The sequence below is a fragment of the Erinaceus europaeus genome, chromosome 13 (genome assembly GCF_950295315.1).
Source record: "Erinaceus europaeus chromosome 13, mEriEur2.1, whole genome shotgun sequence".
In the NCBI taxonomy this organism is placed as follows: Eukaryota; Metazoa; Chordata; class Mammalia; order Eulipotyphla; family Erinaceidae; genus Erinaceus; species Erinaceus europaeus.
This window is the reverse complement of record NC_080174.1, coordinates 90,937,558-90,954,588: the sequence shown is the minus strand read 5'-3', so window position 1 is coordinate 90,954,588 and position 17,031 is coordinate 90,937,558. Positions and strand designations below refer to the sequence as shown.

Below are 17,031 nucleotides of genomic sequence, written 5' to 3'. Positions count from 1 at the left end.
AAACCTGACGAAAGACTTGTATACTGAAAACTGAGTTTTCTTTGAAAACTATTCAAAGAAATAGAAAGTGATAGGGGCTGGGTGGTGGCACACCTGGTTGAGTGCACATGTTGCAGTGTTCAAGGACCCAGGTTTCTGTCCCCGGTCCGGACCTGCAGGAAGAATGCTTCACAAGTGGTGATGCAGAGTTGCAGGTGCCTCTCTGTCTCTCTTCCTTTCTACCCCCCCTTCCCGCTCAATTTCTGCCCGTCTTTAATATATATTCAAAAAAGAAATAAAAAATAATAATAACAAATAAATGGGACTACATCAAATCGAAAAGCTCCTGCACAGCCAAAGAAACTATCACACAAACAAAGAGACACCTCAGAGAATGGGAGAAGATCTTCACCTGCCATAAATCAGACAAGAAACAAATAACCAAAATAACTAAGCAACAAAAAAAGCAAATGTCCACATCCAAAAATGGGCAGTGGATAGGAAAAGAATATTCACAACAGAGTAGATACAAAATGCTAACAAACACATAAAAAACTGCTAAATGTCACTGATTGTCAGAGAAATGCAAATAAAGACAACTTTGAGAGAGCATCTCACCCCTGTGAGAATGGCAGACATCAAAAAGGACAGCAGCTGCTGTGGCTGTGGGGACAGAGAAAACCTTCTGCACTGCTGGTGGGAATGTAAATTAGTCCAAACACTGTGGAGAGCTGTCTGGAGAAGTCTCACAAGGCTAGACATGGACCTTCCATATGACCCAGTAATTCACCTCCTAAGGATATACCCCAAGGACACCATAACACCCAACCAAAAAGATATGTGTACACCTATGTTCATAGCAGCAAAATTTGTATTAGCTAAAACCTGGAAGCAACCCAGGAGCCCAACAACAGATGAGTGGCTGACAAAGGTATAGTATATATACATAATGGAGTACTATGCAGTTATTAAGAACAGTGAACCCACCTTCTCTGACCCATCTGGGATGGAGCTAGAAGGAATTTTGTCTCTTTCTGTTTCCAGATAAATGACTGAGCTCTAGCCTGTGTCAAAAAGAAAAAAAACCTTTGCTTGGGAAAAGAACCCCCTCCTCTAGATGGCTCCTGCTGAGCTTGATATTGTGATAAAGAAATTATCTTTAGTGATCTCTTGCCTGTAGCTGGCTGTCTTACTCCTCTGGTGTGGCGTTGGTCTTGGGGTGCAGGGGAAAAGAATCAAATTCACAGTCTGTGGGCCAACTCCATTTTTCTTTTGTCCTTTTCAGCCTCTGTTTGCCTGCCTAAGGGTGGAAGAACTCTTAAAGAACTCTTCCTTGGTTCCTTAGAGCTCTCCTACATTCTTTCTTTGCCACTGGCCTGGAAATCCTACCCTCACCTGAAATTCCCAAGTTTAAAGCAGCCTCCTTGCAGAGCTCATGCCAGGTGTAGTCTTCAAGCTGCCATCTTGGCTCCATCCACCCCACCCCCCTCCCCATGTCACTGTTTTAATATAGATCTCTGAGCAGTATTTAGGTGAGATTAAGCGCACCATGTGAGCTTAACTTGCTGCACTACCACCCAACTCCCGTCTTACTAGATTTTTGTGAATGCTTTTGTTGAAGAAAAATTAAAGAGTTGGAAAGAGATGTCAATAGAATCTGTGGGCTTTGTAATGGTCCTAATAGGCAGGATAACTCACTAAATGTTTCCATAATGTCTTCTTTTACATTGAACAGCTAGGGTATTGTGACTTTTATTCATTGCAGTATCTTCCATCTAGGGGCCATACTGTCCAGTGAAGAGGAGGCTGTGCTGCTAGATTTAAAACAGAATTTGAAGCTATTGCTGTGAAGTATCTTCCATTTTCTGGCCTGAAAGACATTCAGGAAAAGAGGAAGAGATGGCAGTTTCTTGGGTAAGTGACTTGCCTCCCATCAGAGTCTGTTTCTTTTTCCTCTTGAATAAGTTGTTCTTCAATTGACACATGTTTAATTTACTCTTTCTGTTTTGCCCATCATATTACTTTATGTATCTCTTTCTTTTTCTGCCAGGGCACTGCTCATCCCTTGCTTATGGTGGGTCAAGAAATCAAACTGGAATCTGAGAGCCTCAGGCAGAAACCTTACGTTATCTCCCCCACCTTCATTTTTTTTCACTTACTCTTTTTTTATTATGTAATTTTTATTTATAAAATGGAAACTTGACAAGACCATAGGATAAGAAGGGTACAATTCCATACAGTTTCCCCTACCAGAATGCCACATCCCTTCCCCTCCTCTGATGGTTATGCAGGGATACATAGCATAATGGTTATGTGAGCTGTTTCAATCCACTGCTCCAGAAAGCCATTTTTTTCTTTCCATTTTATTTGGTAGGAGACACCTACAAGCCTGTTTCACTGCTCATGAAGTATCCCCCACTCAGGAGGGAAGCAGGCCTCAAGCCTAGGTCCTGTTTCATGGTGATATGTACACTTAATCAGGTGCACCACTGCAGTGCACCTGATAATACTTATTTTACTTGTATAACATTCTTGCATTTTTAACTTTGTTTTTGGACACTGACTCTACACAGAGAAGCCTAGTGTGGTATGATCACTCTAAATAGTATAATTTCCATGCTTCCATAATGAGGTTAATTTTATAAAGAGCTATGTGTGGCTAGAGATGTTTCATTTCTAACAAACTTATCATAATCATCATGTGCTATTTTTTTAGCTCATCTTTTTTTTATCACTGTAGATTCCCTATAAATTCATTACACCCAGTGGCCATTTTCTTTCTTACTTATATTTTTGAGTTTTATGTAGGTGAAGAGAGTTTAATAAGGAAGAGAATTTAATAAGAGCTATCTCTATCTCTGTGTGTGTCATATGAAATTGTTTTTCATATTTAATAAATGAAACTAATCTTTATTTTCTTATAATGAAAAGAACTGAAGATAGTAAGAAGACACACCAGATGTTGAGTTCTAATTCTCCCGGGACTATAGGTTCAATTCTAGGTAACTTCTACTCCACTCTCCCTATCAAATTCTCTTTACCTATATAAACTCCCTATAAATAAGGAATGAAATGTCAAAAACTGCCCCACCACTTGTGAAGACTGGCCACCCCCCAGCCATGGGTCCCGGGTCCTCTGTTTCCTGCCTGTGAAGCTAGCCCGACATAATAGTGCCTTGAAACAGGGACTGGCACCAACGTGGGACCTAACCTGCCCATCCCCCAGATAAGTAAACCTGGCTACCCATCTGCCATGGGTTGTCTTTCTACTTATGAAGAGGTTTGCCAAAGCCTCTACTATTTCATCATGAGACAGTTTCTCTGTCTCTGGAACATTTTGCTCTGGGCCACACTTCGGTTCCCTGACCGGGAACTTTGGTTTCTTGTGACCCTAATCATAGAGCTTGGGAGATGCACGGAGATTTCTCCTTGGACTTTCTCGATTCCCTCTCCCATGTTTCCCGAGGAAAAGGACTACATTTTGCTCCGGGCCACAATTTGGTTTTTTATGATCGTCGTAGAGCTTGGGATTTGCACGGAGACTTCTTGCGTGTTTCCCATTGAGAGGGACTACTCTAATCTGAGGAGTATTCTCAAGTACCCTGGCAGTCCCCAAGAATAGAGACACGTGGTTAGTTCTACTCTCCTGATTGTATTCTTTCTTCGATGGGAAGACGCTTTTAAAAATGGGTGCCTGAAACAATCCAGCAGGAACAGTCAGAAGCACCCTAAATGGAATTTCGAGGAGCTTTTTGGACTAGGACACCCTAAGGGGACTCATGATGCTACATGGTGAGATCTGGATAATCTGGTTCAAGTTGTGATTCATAAGAGTGATTTGAATGACTGAAAATTTGTATGACATTGACTTAAAAAATGCTGGACACAGCCATGATTTCTAGAGACATCCAGAAACAATCCAAAAAGTTGTTTTTTCCTCCTTTGATTTCTTTTTTTTGTCTTGACATAAATCTGAAACGCTTAATCCTGAAAAAGTGTATGCGTTATAGGCGGGGCAGATAGTGCAATGATTATGTTAATGATTCTCATGCCTGAGGCTTCTAACCGTGCTTCTTATGTTTACCTTTCCACATTTTATTGAATTTAAACTGTTTAAACAACCTTAAAATCATACTAGAAAGGACTTCCAATTATAATGGGGTTATCAATTATAGTAAACTTCTAATCTGCTACAAGTTTTGTTTGACAAGTAAGTGAATTTTAGCTGTCAAGTCTTGACCTGAAAAAGCATCTACTCAAATGGAATTCCAGGAAATCTATTTGGACCCCTGTTCTCTGACATTGCCCACAAGATGGAATGACTACAACATACCCCCGAAAACCAATGATGTGACCTGAAGAAACAGATTCACAGACTCCAAAGCTCACTCTCTACAGAAAAGCGGAATTCCGGTGGCCGACATTCCCCATCGAGACAGACTGCAGCTTTTCATCCCCTGACATTTCTTCTGTGGCCATCTGCTTTCGACTGACATGTACATCGGACTTACTGGTACAGCTCTTGGACACTTTATACAACTTTACAGCAGCTTCCCTTTACACTGCTGGGATTCTCAAAGACTGACTGTAGCCAGCTGCCTTGGGACTTTATAGGCCATGTGCCCTCACCTGCAGGCTCTGAGCCCAGAGACAGGAAACTCCCCCTCCTTACAAGAGATGCCCACAGAGGCATAAACGCCCTTTGAGGCAAGAGACATGAAGCGCCCCCAGAGGCAAAAAATGCCCTTTCGCCTGCTAGGCCTTGCCCTTTGAGTCAGGGAACGCCCCCCTCAGGACTCCCCTTGGCATCACACTGGTTCTTACTGCTCTTCTATTTTGTTCCTCCGTGTTGAATGCCAGTTCTTTTGAAAACACCTGTATGATACATGTTTCTGTTCACCCCACACTCCTGATACTATGGCCATTAGTTAAAAAGAAAGGGGGAATTGTTCACACCCTACTTGGAAAGTATATATAAGGACAGCATTGTTTGTTTTAGGTTAGTTTAGCTTGGAGTAGATTGTGCTGTTTCCTGCATGAATAGATACTGCATACAGCTCAGCCATGGGTCCCTGGTCGTCTGTCTCCGTTCAGTGAAGCTCAGCCCGGCACCTTTCCAGTCCCTTTTGCTTTTCTCCACCCCTTTACAAGCCATTTCTATTTCTGACTTGCCACTTCCAGGTCTGCCCTTTAAAAGGCTGTGCTCCCTGATCAATAAAGAATTGAATTGCTTCGCCTTGAGTCTGTTCCTAAGTCATCTCTCTCGTGTTGCCTAGTGAATAGCAGCCCAGACTGGCTCCAGTCGTGTTCTCTTCAACCCAGAGAGTACACGCCCAGGAAGAGGCACCCCCATGCTAGCCTGGCACTCAAGTTCCTTACTAGGTCTATAGTCATTCTAAAACGTATATGTGGATAAGAATTGTTTTTCTTTTTTTAAATAAAGGGCTTTTAAAATTTTTCATTGTGTTGTAGTTATTACTATTCTTATTGATGTTGCCAATATTAGATAGGAAAGAAATGTAAAGTAGAGGAAGACAGAGAGGGGGAGAGATAAAAATTAGCACCTTCCTTCTTCACAGCTGGTGAAGTGACTCCCATGCAGGTGGGGAGCTTAGGGCTCAAACAAGGATCCTTATGCCAGTCCTTCCATTTTACATCAGTCCTTGAGCTTGACCCACTGTGCTATGGCCAATTCCCAGGAATCGTTTTTCTAATGCCAGTGATTTTGTATGTGAAAAAACTTATCAATTTTATCATGCCCATTCATTGTTATCAGTAAATTCTCAGTACAAAGTGAATTTATTTCATATATTAGAATTTAAGACAAAGAATCAAAGTACATACTCATATTCCTTTCATGTATGAACTATTCAGAGGCGTGGGTTCCCTGATATAGCATGGAACTGTGATTTCTACAATTATTTACATATATATTAACAGAAGATGGAGAAATAGACAATAATCCAGAACATGTCTCTAGCCCATGTAGTGCAAATGCTCACATGTGAGAACTATTATATTGAACTAGACTCTACACCATGTCTCAGCTTGCATCTCTAATCTTTAGTACACAGCTTATGCTCAAAAGTTTTATTTCCTCTGCAAATATATTTGTTTGAAAATTAGTGGAACTGAATCTTTTACTACATAGGGTTTTGCTTCACTGTGAATACTTTGTCTACAAAGAGGGCCAGAACAACGGAATGTTTTCAACACTGGTTACATTCATCAAATTTTTCTTAATTGTGTTATTTCATGTTGACAAAGATGACAGGTAGAATCCATGTTTTGGGGTTTCTCTACACTGTGAGATCTTTTATGTCTCCAAAGTAAACTGGCATGAATGAATGTTTACATTCATAGGTTTCTTGCCACTGTGAGTTCTTTCATGTAAATAAAGAGAACTATAACCCATGAATGCTTTACTACATTGTTTACATTCATGGGGTTTCTCTCCAGTGTGAATACTTTCATGTCTCTGAAGATGACTGGAACAACTGAATGTTTTACTACATTGTTTGCATTTATAGGGTTTCTCTCCACTCTGAATGTTTTCATGTGTCTGAAGATTATTGGGAACAACTGAGTGTTTTACTACACTGTTTACATTCATAGGGTTTCTCTCTACTGTGAGTTCTTTCATGTCTCCGAAGACTACTGGAACAACTGAATGTTTTACTAGTTTACATCCGTAGGGTTTCTCGCCACTGAGTTCTTTCATGTATCCGAAGACTACTGGAAAAAGTGAATGTTTTACTACATAGTTTACATTCATAGGGCTTCTCTCCACTGTGAGTTTACATTAGGATTTCTCTCCACTGTGAGTTTACAGTAGGATTTCTCTCCACTATGAATTTTTTGATGTTTCTGAAGATAACTGGATCGGCTGAATGTTTTACTACATAGTTTACATTCATAGGGTTTCTCTCCACTGTGAATTCTTTCATGTCTCTGAAGATGACTGGAACAACTGAATGTTTTACTACATAGTTTACATCCATAGGGTTTCTCTCCACTGTGAGTTCTTTCATGTCTCCGAAGATTACTGGGAAAACTGAATGCTTTACTACACAGTTTACATCCGTAGGGTTTCTCTCCACTGTGAGTTCTTTCATGTATCCGAAGATAAATGGAACTAGTGAATCTTTTACTACATAGTTTACATTCGTAGGGTTTCTCTCCACTGTGAATTCTTTCATGTAGCTGAAGACTACTGCAATCTCTGAAAGTTTTACTACATAGTTTACATTCATAGGGTTTCTCTCTACTGTGAGTTCTTTTATGTCTCTGAAGACTACGGGAACAACTGAATGTTTTACTACACTGTTTACATTCAATTGGTTTCTCTCCACTGTGAATTCTTTCATGTGTCTGAAGACTACTGGAATCTCTGAATGTTTTACTACATATTTTACATTCATAGGGTTTCTCTCCACTGTGAATTCTTTTATGTCTCTGAAGACTACGGGAACAACTGAATGTTTTACTACACTGTTTACATTCATAGGGTTTCTCTCCACTGTGAATTCTTTCATGTGTCCGAAGACTACTGGAATCTCTGAATGTTTTACTACATAGTTTACATTCATAGGGTTTCTCTCCACTGTGAATTCGTTCATGTCTCTGAAGACTACTGGAATGACTGAATGTTTTACTACATAGTTTACATTCATAGGGTTTCTCTCCACTGTGAATTCGTTCATGTGTCTGAAGACTACTGGAATGACTGAATGTTTTACTACATAGTTTACATTCATAGGGTTTCTCTCCACTGTGAATTCTTTTATGTGTCTGAAGATAATTGGAACGATTGAATGTTTTACTACACTGTTTACATTTATAGGGTTTCTCTCCACTGTGAGTGCTTTCATGTATCCGAAGACTACTGGAACGACTGAATGTTTTACTACATAATTTACATTCATAGGGTTTCTCACCACTGTGAATTCTTTTATGTAGCCGAAGAGTACCAGATTGCCTGAATGTTATACTACATAGCTTACATTCATAGGGTTTCTCTCCACTGTGAATTCTTTCATGTGTCCTAAGACTACTGGATTGACAAAATGTTTTACTACATAGTTTACATTCATAGGGTTTCTTTCCACTGTGAATTCTTTCATGTGTCCTAAGACTACTGGAATGACTGAATGTTTTACTACATAGTTTACATTCATAGGGTTTCTCTCCACTGTGAGTTCTTTCATTTTGGTCAAGATGATTACAATAAGTGAATAATTTGTTGTATTCTTCATATTCTTTAGATTGTCTACGATTCTGACTTTCTTTGCCCTCAGAGATTTTCACAGTTGTATTCCTGTAAAATCATGAAGAATTAATTAATGACGTTTTAATGAACAAAATTGAAATTGAGTCTATTTTTAAAATGCAGGACACTATTTTACTTAATAAGCCACAAAATCAGACATTAACAATATATTTGACTAAAAACATATACTGAAAAATACAAATATTCAAAATTGTGAAAAGATCTCAAGTTAAAAATAAAGTTAAAAAATCAGTAAAAAGGCTGAGCAGTGGCACAACTGGCTGAGCACACATGCTACAATGTTCAAAGTCCTGGGTTTGAGACCCTCATCCCCACCTGCAGGAGGAAAGCTTTGCAAGTGGTGAAGTAGGAATGCTGGAGTCTCTCTGCCTTTCTTCCTCCCTATCTCCCCTTTCCTCTTGATTTCTGGCTGTCTCTATCCAATAAATAAATAAATTGGTGAAATCAACAGGGGAACAAAAAGGAAAATAAATAAGTAAATAAACATTTAAAAAATTGGTGAAATCTAAATAGTTTCATATCAGTATATTATGGCAAAACTAATGATATCTTTACAGATATTTGTATGTATTAATTGAATTACTATTGATTAATATCAAGCTTTAGGTTTGTGTTAAAATTTTTTATTGAAAAGATTGATCTTGCCACCTCAACATGCTTCACCTCAGACTGTGTCCAGAGACTTCACGTGTGGAATGACAACCCTTCAGCTACATTACTCGGGTGACACCTTTCCTTTTATAGTACACTCTAATTTCATCTCAGGTGGTTCACTTTCTAACAAAGTCCCATAACCTAGATATACACCAGTTTCTGCGAGAGAGTTTATGTTCAAACTACTGCAAAATATATACCTGAAAGCAGAAGTACACTAGAGTTTGCAGTGAGTACCTCCCTAACACTTCCTCTCCACTATTCCAAGCTTTGGGCCCATGATTGCTAAACAATTTGTTTGGCCTCGTATGTTAATTCTCTTTTCAATCACCAGGTTCCAGATGCCACTAGGATGCTGGCCAGGCTTCCCTGGATTGAAGACCCCACCAATGTGTCCTGGAGCTCAGCTTCCCCAGAGACACACCCTAGTAGGGAAAGAGAGAGGCAGACTGGGAGTATGGACCGACCAGTCAACGCCCATGTTGAGTGGGGAAGCAATTACAGAAGCCAGACCTTCTACCTTCTGCAACCCTCAATGACCCTGGGTCCATGCTCCTAGAGGGATAGAGAATGGGAAAGCTATCAGGGGAGGGGGTAGGTTATGGAGATTGGGTGGGGGGAATTTGTGGAGTTGTACCCCTCCTACCTTATGGTTTTGTTGATTAATCCTTTCTTAAATAAAAAAAAAGGAAAAAAAAGATTGATCTTTTCTCTAAGTATCATTAAAATATATTCATACATTGAAGATATTCTTATAGTTTCCAAGTGAACTATTTTATAAATACTTAGCACCTTTGCCCCTTTGTAAAATTTCCGTTTACTTGTTAGATGTGAAAAAGATTTTCCTGTGAAGTGGATAGAAGACAGATAATGTACAGCATCATTATGATACTTTTGCTGCCAGTGACCCAAATGAAAACTTTAGTCATGTAGATGACATACTTCTTCTTTGAGTCACTTGTCCAACTATTCTATAACCTTTTCATGAAATATTTTTGATAAGCTTATTTTAAAAATTCATCTATTTGTTATAATCATTATAAATTTCATTTTCTTAACAAATTGTATTAAAAGGGGTACTATGCAATTATTAAATCAGAGCACACAATGAAGAACCCATTAGTCTAATTATACAGGGAAACCCTGCAGACACGAGATCGCAGTAAATTACAGAGACAACATTTTTGAAAACACAGTAGCATTTAGGTGGTACATGACGCTTCATTTTAAATGTATAGCTCACCTTTGTTTACTCCCAGGCAAGTTATGCTGCTCTTTGGTGGAATGTTCTTGTATCTTTTCTAAAATTACAAAATATAAAAGTATTAGAAATTATACAAACAGGTTGACTTTTTGATCCATCATGACTCATGGTCAAACCTTGCTCACTAAACAATGTTTCCATTTCTACATTACTGAACAAAAAGTGATTTGTCTTCTGGTTGAAAAATTAATGCAATTATATTACCTATTGAAAGAAAGTTTCTGAAGTTTTCACACATCACATCTCTGTAGAGTTTCTTCTGTGAAGGATTTAATAGTGCCCACTCCTCTTGAGTGAATATCACAGTTACATCTTCATAAGTCACTGAGCCCTAAAATATGTGCAATGTTATCATGTGAGAAAATGCGAGTGACAGCATATTAGCCACTCAGTCTCTACTTTAGGAAGCCTGTGAATGATTGTCACATCTACAAACATGTCTTTGCTAACTTGAGCATCAAATACCTCTTAATCATGGTCTAAAAGTTGGTAGATTGATTAGAATATTGGACATTCTTTTTTTTTTATTTTTTATTTAAGAAAGGATTAACGAACAATTGGACATTCTTAAACACAGGACACTGAGTACAATCCCTGGCATCTCATGTGACAGACAGATATACCTATTCTCACTATTCCCTCTCTATAGTTTTGTAATTAGTTAATGATAAAACCATAGGACTGTATGGAAGTACAACATCGCCATATAAAAGGACTTAAGATTCATGGTCCAGGAAGTGGCACAGTGATCAAGCTTCAGACTGTCAAGCATGAGGTCCTGAGTTTGTTCCCTGGTAGCACATGTGTCAGAGTGATGTCTGGTTCTTTCTCTCTCCTCCTATATTTCTCATAAAAAAATAAAATCTTGAGAAAAAATAGGATCTAGATTCAACATCCTTGTTCTGACATGCACTCGGGGGGGGGGCAGTCTTCACAAGTGGTGGGGCAGTTTTTGACATTTCATTCCTTATTTATAGGGAGTTTATATAGGTAAAGAGAATTTGATAGGGAGAGTGGAGTAGAAGTTACCTAGAATTGAACCTATAGTCCCAGGAGAATTAGAACTCAACATCTGGTGTGTCTTCTTACTATCTTCAGTTCTTTTCATTATAAGAAAATAAAGATTAGTTTCATTTATTAAATATGAAAAACAATTTCATATGACACACACAGAGATAGAGATAGCTCTTATTAAATTCTCTTCCTTATTAAACTCTCTTCACCTACATAAAACTCAAAAATATAAGTAAGAAAGAAAATGGCCACTGGGTGTAATGAATTTATAGGGAATCTACAGTGATAAAAAAAAGATGAGCTAAAAAAATAGCACATGATGATTATGATAAGTTTGTTAGAAATGAAACATCTCTAGCCACACATAGCTCTTTATAAAATTAACCTCATTATGGAAGCATGGAAATTATACTATTTAGAGTGATCATACCACACTAGGCTTCTCTGTGTAGAGTCAGTGTCCAAAAACAAAGTTAAAAATGCAAGAATGTTATACAAGTAAAATAAGTATTATCAGGTGCACTGCAGTGGTGCACCTGATTAAGTGTACATATCACCATGAAACAGGACCTAGGCTTGAGGCCTGCTTCCCTCCTGAGTGGGGGATACTTCATGAGCAGTGAAACAGGCTTGTAGGTGTCTCCTACCAAATAAAATGGAAAGAAAAAAATGGCTTTCTGGAGCAGTGGATTGAAACAGCTCACATAACCATTATGCTATGTATCCCTGCATAACCATCAGAGGAGGGGAAGGGATGTGGCATTCTGGTAGGGGAAACTGTATGGAATTGTACCCTTCTTATCCTATGGTCTTGTCAAGTTTCCATTTTATAAATAAAAATTACATAATAAAAAAAGAGTAAGTGAAAAAAAATGAAGGTGGGGGAGATAACGTAAGGTTTCTGCCTGAGGCTCTCAGATTCCAGTTTGATTTCTTGACCCACCATAAGCAAGGGATGAGCAGTGCCCTGGCAGAAAAAGAAAGAGATACATAAAGTAATATGATGGGCAAAACAGAAAGAGTAAATTAAACATGTGTCAATTGAAGAACAACTTATTCAAGAGGAAAAAGAAACAGACTCTGATGGGAGGCAAGTCACTTACCCAAGAAACTGCCATCTCTTCCTCTTTTCCTGAATGTCTTTCAGGCCAGAAAATGGAAGATACTTCACAGCAATAGCTTCAAATTCTGTTTTAAATCTAGCAGCACAGCCTCCTCTTCACTGGACAGTATGGCCCCTAGATGGAAGATACTGCAATGAATAAAAGTCACAATACCCTAGCTGTTCAATGTAAAAGAAGACATTATGGAAACATTTAGTGAGTTATCCTGCCTATTAGGACCATTACAAAGCCCACAGATTCTATTGACATCTCTTTCCAACTCTTTAATTTTTCTTCAACAAAAGCATTCACAAAAATCTAGTAAGACGGGAGTTGGGTGGTAGTGCAGCAAGTTAAGCTCACATGGTGCGCTTAATCTCACCTAAATACTGCTCAGAGATCTATATTAAAACAGTGACATGGGGAGGGGGGTGGGGTGGATGGAGCCAAGATGGCAGCTTGAAGACTACACCTGGCATGAGCTCTGCAAGGAGGCTGCTTTAAACTTGGGAATTTCAGGTGAGGGTAGGATTTCCAGGCCAGTGGCAAAGAAAGAATGTAGGAGAGCTCTAAGGAACCAAGGAAGAGTTCTTTAAGAGTTCTTCCACCCTTAGGCAGGCAAACAGAGGCTGAAAAGGACAAAAGAAAAATGGAGTTGGCCCACAGACTGTGAATTTGATTCTTTTCCCCTGCACCCCAAGACCAACGCCACACCAGAGGAGTAAGACAGCCAGCTACAGGCAAGAGATCACTAAAGATAATTTCTTTATCACAATATCAAGCTCAGCAGGAGCCATCTAGAGGAGGGGGTTCTTTTCCCAAGCAAAGGTTTTTTTTCTTTTTGACACAGGCTAGAGCTCAGTCATTTATCTGGAAACAGAAAGAGACAAAATTCCTTCTAGCTCCATCCCAGATGGGTCAGAGAAGGTGGGTTCACTGTTCTTAATAACTGCATAGTACTCCATTATGTATATATACTATACCTTTGTCAGCCACTCATCTGTTGTTGGGCTCCTGGGTTGCTTCCAGGTTTTAGCTAATACAAATTTTGCTGCTATGAACATAGGTGTACACATATCTTTTTGGTTGGGTGTTATGGTGTCCTTGGGGTATATCCTTAGGAGGTGAATTACTGGGTCATATGGAAGGTCCATGTCTAGCCTTGTGAGACTTCTCCAGACAGCTCTCCACAGTGTTTGGACTAATTTACATTCCCACCAGCAGTGCAGAAGGTTTTCTCTGTCCCCACAGCCACAGCAGCTGCTGTCCTTTTTGATGTCTGCCATTCTCACAGGGGTGAGATGCTCTCTCAAAGTTGTCTTTATTTGCATTTCTCTGACAATCAGTGACATTTAGCAGTTTTTTATGTGTTTGTTAGCATTTTGTATCTACTCTGTTGTGAATATTCTTTTCCTATCCACTGCCCATTTTTGGATGTGGACATTTGCTTTTTTTGTTGCTTAGTTATTTTGGTTATTTGTTTCTTGTCTGATTTATGGCAGGTGAAGATCTTCTCCCATTCTCTGAGGTGTCTCTTTGTTTGTGTGATAGTTTCTTTGGCTGTGCAGGAGCTTTTCGATTTGATGTAGTCCCATTTATTTGTTATTATTATTTTTTATTTCTTTTTTGAATATATATTAAAGACGGGCAGAAATTGAGCGGGAAGGGGGGGTAGAAAGGAAGAGAGACAGAGAGGCACCTGCAACTCTGCATCACCACTTGTGAAGCATTCTTCCTGCAGGTCCGGACCGGGGACAGAAACCTGGGTCCTTGAACACTGCAACATGTGCACTCAACCAGGTGTGCCACCACCCAGCCCCTATCACTTTCTATTTCTTTGAATAGTTTTCAAAGAAAACTCAGTTTTCAGTATACAAGTCTTTCGTCAGGTTTATTCCTAGGTATTTTATTGATATTGCTGCAACAGTGAATGGGAGTGAATTCTGGATATCCTCTTCTTGGGAGTTAGTGTTTGCATAAAGAAATGCCACAAATTTTTGTACATTGACTTTGTAGTCTGACACCTTGCTATATAGCCTAATAACTTCCAGTAACTTTCTTCTGGATTCTTTAGGTGTTTCTATCTATACTATCGTATCAACTGCAACAGTGAGAGCTTGACTTCTTCTCCCCTTACAAGCTGTATTCCTTTGATTCCTTTCTCTTGACTGACTGCTATGGTGAGAACTTCCAATACCAGTCATCTCTATCAGGAACAACAAAACACACCCCTTTTTTGGGCCCCACAGGACCTTGCCCTCAACTTGGATCAACAACAGTAGAGATGATACGTGGCTTATGAGGTCCAGGAGGTGGCACAGTGGATCAACTGCTGATCTCAAGCATGAGGTCCTCAGTTCAAACCCCGGCAGAGTGATGACTGGTTCTCTCTCTCCTATCATTTCTCATGAATAAATAAATAAAATATTTTTTGAAAAAAGAATAGGAAAGCTATCAGGGGAAAGGGATGGGATATGGAGTTCTGGTGGTGGGAAATGTGTGGAGTTGAACTCTTCTAATCTTACGTTTTTTTTTCAGTGTTTCCTTTTCATAAATAAAAGTAAAAATTATATTAAAATAAGAGAGAGAAAATGAAGACTGAATATTAGGAAGTATGTATTCTAATGAACCTCATTTGTGCATGATTCCATTATTCCTGGTGGTACAATTTTATTTATTTTTCTCTAGATAGGTTAGGAAAAAAAAAAGGAAAGACACCAGAGCAAGACCCATGAAGTTCCCCTTTTCATGTCTATCTGTGTTGTCAGGGCTTGAAACTCAATATCTGGGTATGACAAAGTTGCACTTTACAACATGAGTTATGTCTTGGTATTCAAAAATTATTTCACAGGGTCTTTCTGGGCGCATACCAAGTGGAGACCACAAATGAACACCTGTGAGAACTCAGATGGGTTCAATTCTCATCTCTCCAACAGCTGTATAGGGAATTCTCACAATTTTATGTGCTTCACTACCACCACACCCCATTTCTTGTATCTATTTATATCTGTATCTATCTATCTATCTATCTATCTATATAACAGGACATTCAAGAATGGTGACACTGACTCCCAGTGATAATACTAATTGGATAATTAGAATTATAAGAGTACATGGCTGGGGAGATAGCATAATGGTTATGCAAAATACTTCCATACTTGAGGCTTTCAACCCCAACCATCAAGATAAGCCAGAGTTGAGCACTTTGCTGGTCTCTCTCATTAAAATAATCTTAAAAAAATTTAAAAATAAGAGAGTCCTGCTTCCCCAGAGCTCTGCCCCAATACAGTAAGAGGTAGACAGGCTGGGAGTATGAATTGACCTGTTAATGCCCATGTTCAGTGGGAAAGCAATTACAGAAGGCAGACCTTCTACCTTTTGGACTCCATAATGACTATGGGTCCAAAACCACCAGAAGGATAAAGAATATAGGAAAGCTATCAGGGGAGGGGATAAGATATGGCATTCTGGAGTTTCCCGGAAGATGGCGGACTGAGAAGCTGCTAGTGGCTTGAGCTCTGACCACGTCTTCTGGAAACGGTAGGATTTTCTGCCTTTAGTAGGCCAGTCAATAAGGGGTCCTAGCGGTGACACCAAAGAGGTGACTATAACTTAATTTGGGTTAAGAATAAGAGTAGAAATAAAGGGAACAAAAAATATTTTTCCTTTTAATTATTAAGCACACCGCCTCTCCCCCCCCCCCGCCCCTAACCAGTCTCTGGGGACCAGCTCCTAGCAGAATCCCCTGCTGAGCTACTGTCTTTACCAAATTCCTCTCCCATCAGGGAGTATCATCCATTCTAAGTCTATACGCTTCTGAAACCTCTGGCCTTTTTTGTTTCTAAGTAGCCAACCCCCCACCTCACCCCACATAACTAATTAAATAATTAAAAATAAATAAATAAATTTAAAAAACTCTTTCCTTTCACCACTTTTTAATGACTGTTCTTTTTCTTATCTTTTTCTTTTCTCTCTCTTTTTTTATTCTTTCTCTCATTCTTGTCATCCTTTCTTCCTTAATCCTACAGCTCCCAAAGCCACAGGCCACAGCCCCCACACCACCAAACTGTGTGCCTTTTTGAATTCACTGATACACATTTGGGAATTATTTTGGGGAAGAATTGTGACTCAGAGTGGACTCTCTATGTGTGTATCTCTGCTCTAGTTCCCTTTCCCCTCTTGTTACCCCTAGAATATACAGTGGATAGTAGACTTGCATAACTGTCTATTCTTGCTATCCCTTCTTTTTTTTTCTCTTTCTTCTTCACTGGGATTTGGTTACTATTCTTTCACGGACTGGAGAAATTGTTTGGCTAACTGGTAGTGATTAAACTGCTTCAATACTTGCTTCAGTTGCTACTGTAATTCCTGAGGTTGGTGAGTGTAATTGTCATAAAGGTATTTAGTACAGTGTTGCTTGTACTCAAGACACAACAGGTGAGGAACAACAAAGCATAAAAAAAAAGAAACACATAAATCAAAAAAATGGGTAGATGAAAAACAAATAAAACTGCTACTCCAATGAATGAAGACAAGAGCCCAGAAGAAACTACAAATCAGTGAGAAGTAACCATAGATAAGAAAAGTATGCAAGCAATAATAAACTTATTAAACACAAAAATGAAAACAACATTGGAGGAAAGGAATGGCAGTATTAGGGAAACAACAGTTGAGACACCCAAGGAAAATACTGATTATCTTGAGGCAATTAGAGAACTGAAAGCTGA

General features: G+C 39.1%; 2 protein-coding genes and 1 long non-coding RNA gene across 5 annotated transcripts in view; 1 reads left to right on the top strand and 2 right to left on the bottom strand.

The window, feature by feature from the left end:
- The window catches only part of LOC107523550 (zinc finger protein 709-like), a 596,771-nt gene that overhangs the window by 124,715 nt on the left and 455,025 nt on the right, over positions 1-17,031 (bottom strand). The gene's annotated exons all lie outside the window — the stretch shown is intronic.
- The window catches only part of LOC132532456 (uncharacterized), a 79,253-nt gene that overhangs the window by 2,580 nt on the left and 59,642 nt on the right, over positions 1-17,031 (top strand). The window contains exon 3 of the long non-coding RNA XR_009544411.1: positions 1,759-1,893. This is a non-coding gene — a long non-coding RNA (uncharacterized LOC132532456). The remainder of the gene's footprint in view (positions 1-1,758; positions 1,894-17,031) is intronic.
- LOC103127679 (zinc finger protein 709-like) overlaps positions 5,862-17,031 on the bottom strand; it is a 471,063-nt gene continuing 459,893 nt past the window's right edge. The window contains exons 3-7 of the mRNA XM_060206414.1: positions 12,305-12,439; positions 10,392-10,518; positions 10,167-10,224; positions 6,828-8,296; positions 5,862-6,768 (exon numbers count right to left, since the gene is read on the bottom strand). Coding sequence (XP_060062397.1) covers positions 6,296-6,768; positions 6,828-8,296; positions 10,167-10,224; positions 10,392-10,518; positions 12,305-12,319 — 2,142 coding nt within the window. The 5' untranslated portion in view covers positions 12,320-12,439 and the 3' untranslated portion in view covers positions 5,862-6,295. The remainder of the gene's footprint in view (positions 6,769-6,827; positions 8,297-10,166; positions 10,225-10,391; positions 10,519-12,304; positions 12,440-17,031) is intronic.